This window comes from Gekko japonicus, unplaced genomic scaffold, assembly GCF_001447785.1.
Source record: "Gekko japonicus isolate JY-2015 unplaced genomic scaffold, Gekko_japonicus_V1.1 scaffold2116, whole genome shotgun sequence".
Classification (NCBI taxonomy): domain Eukaryota; kingdom Metazoa; phylum Chordata; class Lepidosauria; order Squamata; family Gekkonidae; genus Gekko; species Gekko japonicus.
Genome location: NW_015160285.1, coordinates 246,634 through 253,686, shown reverse-complemented (window position 1 = coordinate 253,686; position 7,053 = coordinate 246,634). Strand labels below are relative to the sequence as shown.

Sequence of the window (7,053 nt, the reverse complement as noted above, 5' to 3'; positions counted from 1 at the left end):
AGGCAATACTGACTCTGAAAAACAAACAAACTAATTTAGTATGAGGCAGCTTCATGCGTTCATTCCCATTAACCAAGGGGCTCGGTGTTTCCCGGTGCCAGATGAGAAAAGCCATGCTCCTTCTGAACTGCATATCCTATAAGGAGAACCGCAGCAGAGAGACTTAGCCTTGAGTTGGGCATATAATTTTTTAAACTAAGAGGTCTATGGTCAATGTTCCCTCTAAGCTGTGGAGTCTTGTGAGCAAAAATTCTACTTCGTGAGCTACTGGCATGAAAGTTGTGAACGAGCGATTTGGCTACTGCATAAATTAGTTTGCTCCGGAGCCATCCTTCCTGAGCTAAGACAAGAATGTGTGAGCTGGAGGCTAGAAAACTGTGAGCTAGCTCACACTAACTCAGAGGGAACACTGTCTATGGTATATTAGAGAAAACAAAACAGGAAAGGTGACCTTTCTGCACACAATCCTGAATAATATGAAATAAATCCATAGGCCTAAAATGTAGTAGTTCTGTAGTAATGTATATATTAATTTAAGTGTTCTAGGATTAATAATTGACCTTTTTGCCTCAGAGTCTCTTTCTTCAGGGTCTTCAGTTCATGGTTAGCTTGGATTGGTAGGAGTTTTGCAGTACACTAATATAGAAAGGCATTTCCTGCCAGGGCCTCGAGGCCAGAAGCTGAGCAGAATCCATAGATTCCACAGGACAGACTTGTTTGCAGAGCTCGCGGATGATTTCAGTGACCGACTGTGAGAAAAGGTTGATCCAGAGGTTTTTCTCCAGGCCTTGGACAGCACGAACTTGGTAAGCACAGTAAACTGCAGTCAAAACAAGCTGCTCAAATTCATCTGTAGTTATAGGAATATCAGATTGTGAAAGATGATCCAGGTGCTCCTCAATCCCAGCCGGGTGTTTTGGAATTTCATGTTGAAAGAGCTGGAGTAACCGTTTTGCAGGACGCAGCGAGGCCACCTCTTCATCCTGAACCCTGATTGAGTCATTGGTAATAATTTTAATGCCTCCCCAAAGTAACTGGAAAAGAATGAATAAAAACATGAAGGTCAATGGGCAGATCTGCTCCAAAGTGAGCATCCTGGACAGACTATGGTCCTTTCCGCACTAGACCTTGAATCCTGGTTCAGTCCTGTCCCTGAGCTTACATTCTACACTACGCTCAAGTCCACCCCTGTAATTATCTCAGGGTATTTTTTGTTTCCACATTACACTGAGGTCACCCCGGTTTCGCCCCACACTTGTCCCAGGATAAACGGATGCTGTTATAACCAGGGATAAATGCAAGGTATTGTGTCCCGGGTTGAACTCTGATAAAACCAGGGATGAGATCCAAGTGCAGAAAGGACCTTAGAGTGACCTAGGAAAGGGGTTATTTTCCATTGTAGTATGCAACGTTGCTCACTTGCTTGAGTCAGATGGATAAGTGATACTGAACAATTCCTAAAACCATTCAAATACTGCTGTATAAAACACTTCGTTCACTCCTGGTTTTTGTTCATAGACCACTGGGTGAGATTGGCTTGGGAGGATTAATAGTCAGAGGGCTTCATGCATGGAAGGTCCTGCCTTTGGCCAAGGACTAGGCTATGTGACCTTTGGGTCCATTCGAGCCCCCTGATTATATACCACCATCTCCCCTCAATCCAAACCTTTCCTTGCAGTGATTTCATAGCCTTCAACAGTCTATGGGCATGTTGTACACATGGGGCACATATCCAGTGCACTTTTGATGTCTCCATGATTTCTATTTCACTCACTCACTGTCTATGCTATTTCACTGACTGCACCACAGATAGAGTATGGATCATAGTGATAATGAGGTGGATCTAGAGCTAGGCAGATGCTCTTGTGGGATTTTCCAGCGTCAGATTTTTACCATGTCCTATTCCTAGTATCCCAAGTCAAATATAACAGGCAGGCAACTCTGATATAGATGCATTGCTTGTGCGAATTGCATCAGGATACATTAAATTCATGCGGATTAAGTGAAGATCATTAATTTAGAGCACTGAACACATGAAGCTGCCTTATACTGAATCAGACAGTTGGTCCATCAAGGTCAGTATTGTCTACTCAGAGTGGCAGCAGCTCCCCAGGGTCTCAGACAGAGGTCTTTCACATCACCAGCTGCCTGGTTCTTTTAACTGGAGATGCTGGGGATTGAACCTGGGACCTTCTGCATATCAAGCAGATGCTCTGCCACTGAACCATGGCCCTTCCCTGAAAAGCATTGCTCTTCAGCTTGTGGTTTGGACTACATAAAAGGGTTCGTCCACAATATAAAGCAAGTCACATCAGCCTTACTGCCATCATTTTTGGTGTGGCTGTGTATGTTTAGGAGGAGTGTTTTTAAAAGAAAAGGATGTGGGAGAAAATAAGACATTATCATATACAATTAATAAATTAAATGTGAATCCCCTCTTCCAGTTAAGGCTAAAGATAGGCTGCAGTTTGAAAAAAGATGAGAATTATCACATTTACTAAAGTGAAATTATCATTATAGTAATGCTGACTGGCCAATAATGAATGCATTCTCAATCACACACTCTGCACCTCTGCAGAAGCTACAGGAGCCTACCAGTTGCTTGTATCAAATTTGGGAGCAGGTGGGTGCCACAATGCACCTGATGCAGGCTATCCTCTCATGTGTGAATTTGGGTTGTGTGCCTTTTCTCTGTGAGTACAGCTTACATTCACAGCTGTGACTGGAAGCTGTACCTGCATGGAAAATCCACACATTGCCCAGTTCAGACAAAACAGGATCATGTGTATCACACTCCTGAAATGTGCAGCTGGCAGGCTTCTCCGACACAAGAACAGAATTGTAACACCCACAGGTATCTATGTTGAGAAGACCTGTCATACACTCCTCGCCTTCCCCTGCATCAGGCAAAGCCACAGATAATTCTAATTGTCAGAAATAGCCCAAGGGTGCCATCTCGTGGGCCATCATTTAGAAAAGCAGACAGTTGTGTTTTCCAGGCATTCCAATTAAAGCTGCGGTGTCTGAGGATTAGTTAAAGTGAAAGTGAACCTGGAATCCTCGGCAAAGTGGAACTTCTTTCAGTGCTAAGCTGCTGGTATAATATTTTCTGTCAAACTGGAGGGCTCAAGAAAAACAAGACTCAGCAAAGCTATGCTGGCTGCTTTCTGCAAAACATCTGATACAGGTACCTGAGGGACTGGCATCAGCAAGCAGCTGGAGCAGGAACCCTTTACTACTTGCCTGTCCTGGGCAACCACATTTCTCTGGAGGCCAACAACATGACTAGCCTGGGTAGCTTCATGCCCAGAAGTTGGTGTAACAGTGTAACAGTAGAAAAGGCAAGGTGGGATGTATTAACCTAGGATGGTGGGTAGAGATGAGACTCAGTAAATGGAAGTATTGGATCCCCTAATCCTTTCCCTGAAGGTATCACTTAAAATTACCTCTAGCATGATGCTCGGCACCTTCTGAGACCTATTTGACTCTGCAAGATCTCCAAGGTGATCATCTGAAAAACAGAAAATAACGATCCATTTTACTAAGCAAGCAACATCACATTTGAACTAGAACCCATTTATTTGTCTTTTTGGTGGTCCACTTTATCTGTAAATCTCCCCTCTAGCACCACATTTCACCAGTTTTCACCCCCATACATTGTAATGGAGAATACTATGATATGAATTACCTTTGCACCACATTTCACCAGTTTTCACCCCCATTGAAATGGAGAATACTATGATATGAAATACCTTGATCTGGATAGCCAGTGACACATCCTTACGCTTAAGGATCTTTTCTAGCTCCTTCATGTCTGCCCTTCCCAGTCTCAGGCTGCAGTCACACACACTAAATAATGCACTTTCAATCCACTTTCAATGTACTTTCCAACTGGATTTTACTGTGTGAACTGACAAAATTCAGTTGGAAAGTGGATTGAAAGTGGATTATTTAGTGTGTGTGAGATCGCAGCCTGAGCCTCCTTCATGGTTGCAGTCTCCCTTTCAGCTGATGATGGAGCCAAGGAATAGAAAATCTTTAACAATTTCAGTTTCTTCTAGGGTTGCCAAGTCGCAGCGGGGGATTGTATGTCTTCGCAGAATCTGTGCTGCGGGGACGGCGAGACGCGTTACACCTGCCGTTGCCAGGATTTGACGCTATGCGTCGCTCTGGCAACGGGGCTCCAAACAGCCCTGTTGCCAGAGTGACGCGTAGCGTCATGTCCTGGCAACGGCGGTGCAATGCATCTTGCCGTCCCCACAGCATGGATTCTGTGAAGACATGCGGATTCTTCGCCGCAATTTGGCGAGATTTGGTAAGCCTAGTTTCTTCATCATCAACCTTAAAGCTCTGTCATTCCGCACCAGTCATTACTTTTGTCTTCTGTTTCTTCATCATCAACCTTAAAGCTGTGTCATTCCTCACCAGTGATTCTCAGCTGTAATTCTGTTTTGGCACTTTCTGCTTTAACCTTCAGGGACCTGGAGACTCTGGGGCAAGGACTTAGGAGGGATGAGAGGGCTCCCAAGGGACTCTGGGGACAGTGTAGCAACTGGAGAAGCCGGTCTGGTTGGGGCCATGGAAAGGCACTAAGGTGGCAGCAGAGTTAAGCGGGATGGGTGCTGGGAAAAGTTGTATATACCAGTAGCCAAGGAGAAAGTAGGGAGGGTGTTCCCAGTACACTCACAGGGACTCCTGGTCTGAGGCCACTAGTGCACTTTTCACCAAGCTATTCACCACACCCCCCAAGAACTCTTTCACAAGGAATAATAAAATCTGAGTTTTCATCAGCACCCCTCTGCTTGTTAGATTCAGGGATACTTCTGGCACTCTGGTAGCAGCTCTAGCTAAGACAGTCTGGAGTCTAATTTCATTTGTAAGACCAAGCAGATCTTTTCTTTGAGAGACATATATAGATAGCCTGATGAGTGTATTTTCAACATTTTAGAAAGATTTTGTCTGAAAATATGCAATTTTCTACAAAGGGAACAATTTGTTTTAAGGTCTTGAAGTTCCATGTTTATTTGTACACTATGGTTTCATGCTTTTGTGTTCAGTTATGTTAATGGATAATCCACTCTATAAATTCATTCTTTCAAAACTCTTATTGATTTGCTTTTGTGATCAATGTTCTTGCTGGGTTTTGATATTCCATTGAGGCAACCCATAAACTAGAACAATTCATTTGGATGAAAGTATAGGTATAAAGTATAATAACCTATATCACACACCAGCAACATTTAATTAACTGTAAGTACTATTCATTCTAGGAGCTGCGGTGGCTCAAGTGGTTAAGACGCTGAACTGCAGGCTGTGGAAGGTCAGTAGTTCAGCAGTTCAAGACCCGGGTGCCGCATGATGGAGTGAGCTCCCATCTCTAGTTCCAGCTCCTGCCAACCTAGCAGTTCAAATGCAAGAAATTGCAAGTAGATAAATAGGTACCACTTTGGTGGGAAGGTAACAGCGTTCCATGCGCCTTGGTGTTTAGTCATGCCGGCCACATGACCACGGAAACGTCTTCGGACAGCGCTGGCTCTTTGGCTTTGGAACGGAGATGAGCACCGCAACCCTAGAGTCGGATTCGACTGGCTTTTGAGCAAGGGAACCTTTACCTTTACTTTACTATTCATTCTGCTTGTTTCCTCCCTTGGAAATTGGTTTGTTACTCTGTTCCTGTATAGTTGTGCCCATTTTTGCTTGGGTCCTGTGGAAAGCAGTAGTAGATAATATTTTGTATTGTCTATTTTTAACCACTCCATTCTACCATCCCATCTATCAGTTCCTGGCCATCTACAGGTCAAACAATCCAGTCACAGTGGATTACCCAAAAGCCAAAAGACAAGCAGTGCAATTTATGTGAAGATTGCTGTGAGGGGTTCCGTGTACTTTGACAGTCAAAGAACAAGAGAGAACACTGCATCCAAGTGGTCTGTTTAATTCTGGAAGCAGAGATTGAAAGGAAAACTTGTGGTGCTTAAATTCCAAGGAATGAGAAAGAGAGCACAAAAAGTACAGTTACTGATTAAGAAAAAAAAACCCATCGGAAGAAAGAGACAAATACTAGGTTTGGGTTCAACTATAAGCCACAGTTCTCAAGTGCAGGAATAGGCCAAGGCCAGGGGTCACACCAGACCACCTCCTTGCCATATGCTGGGCAAGCCACCATTGCCCCAAATGCCACCCAGCATAGCAAATGGGATACCACCATGTAGCTCCCACCCTCAAGCCCCACAACTTGGAGGGGAGGCCCCGCCAGGCTGGTCCCAAGGCAGTCCTCATTTCCTGCCCTGGGCCTCACAACCTAAAGGTGGAGCCTGATGGACCCCCTGCCCCAAAATAAGGGAGGTGATATGGTGCTCACAGGATCTGTTTCCCCTTTTCCCTGCACTAACCTACCAAGTGACCGATCCTAACCGCAGCACCACCAGATCCAATTTCCCACACCCTTCAAGAATAGTACATGGTACATGGTTGGATCATACCCATTGAAAAAGGAACGAGACAAGGTTGTCCACTCTCCCCTTTACTTTTTATTTTTGGTCTTGAAACACTAAACGATATAGTGAGAGCAAGTGATGAGATAAAGGGCCTTAAGCTGAAAGGCGAAAGCTTTAAGCTATTAGCATTTGCCGATGATTTGGTCTACATTTTGGAAGAACCAAAGACAACAATCAAAGCTTTATTACAAACAATTCAAAGATATGGAAAGGTAGCAGGACTGAAAATAAACATGAATAAGACGAAACTAATAACAAAAAACTGTACAAAAGAGGACAGAATGGAGCTACAAAAAAACACTAATTTAGAGATAGTAAAAAAAGTCAAATATTTGGGCCTTAACATTACTAACAACAATAATGAATTATATGACAACAATTACAAAGTAACTCTAGAGGAAATAAAAAAAGATCTACAAAGATGGCAAGATTTACAAATATCATTCATGGGAAGAATATCTACGATAAAAATGAATGTATTACCTCGCTTTGTATTTTTAATACAATGTCTCCCAATTCTTAAAAATAAAAAATTTATTGAAGAACTTAATAAGAT

General features: G+C 43.3%; 1 protein-coding gene across 1 annotated transcript in view; it reads right to left on the bottom strand.

The window, feature by feature from the left end:
- Nucleotides 1-479: 479 nt before the first annotated feature.
- Nucleotides 480-7,053, bottom strand: part of FAM180B (family with sequence similarity 180 member B) — a 10,451-nt gene continuing 3,877 nt past the window's right edge. Inside the window, exons 2-3 of the mRNA XM_015415674.1 lie at nt 3,447-3,511; nt 480-1,034 (exon numbers count right to left, since the gene is read on the bottom strand). Coding sequence (XP_015271160.1) covers nt 594-1,034; nt 3,447-3,511 — 506 coding nt within the window. The 3' untranslated portion in view covers nt 480-593. The remainder of the gene's footprint in view (nt 1,035-3,446; nt 3,512-7,053) is intronic.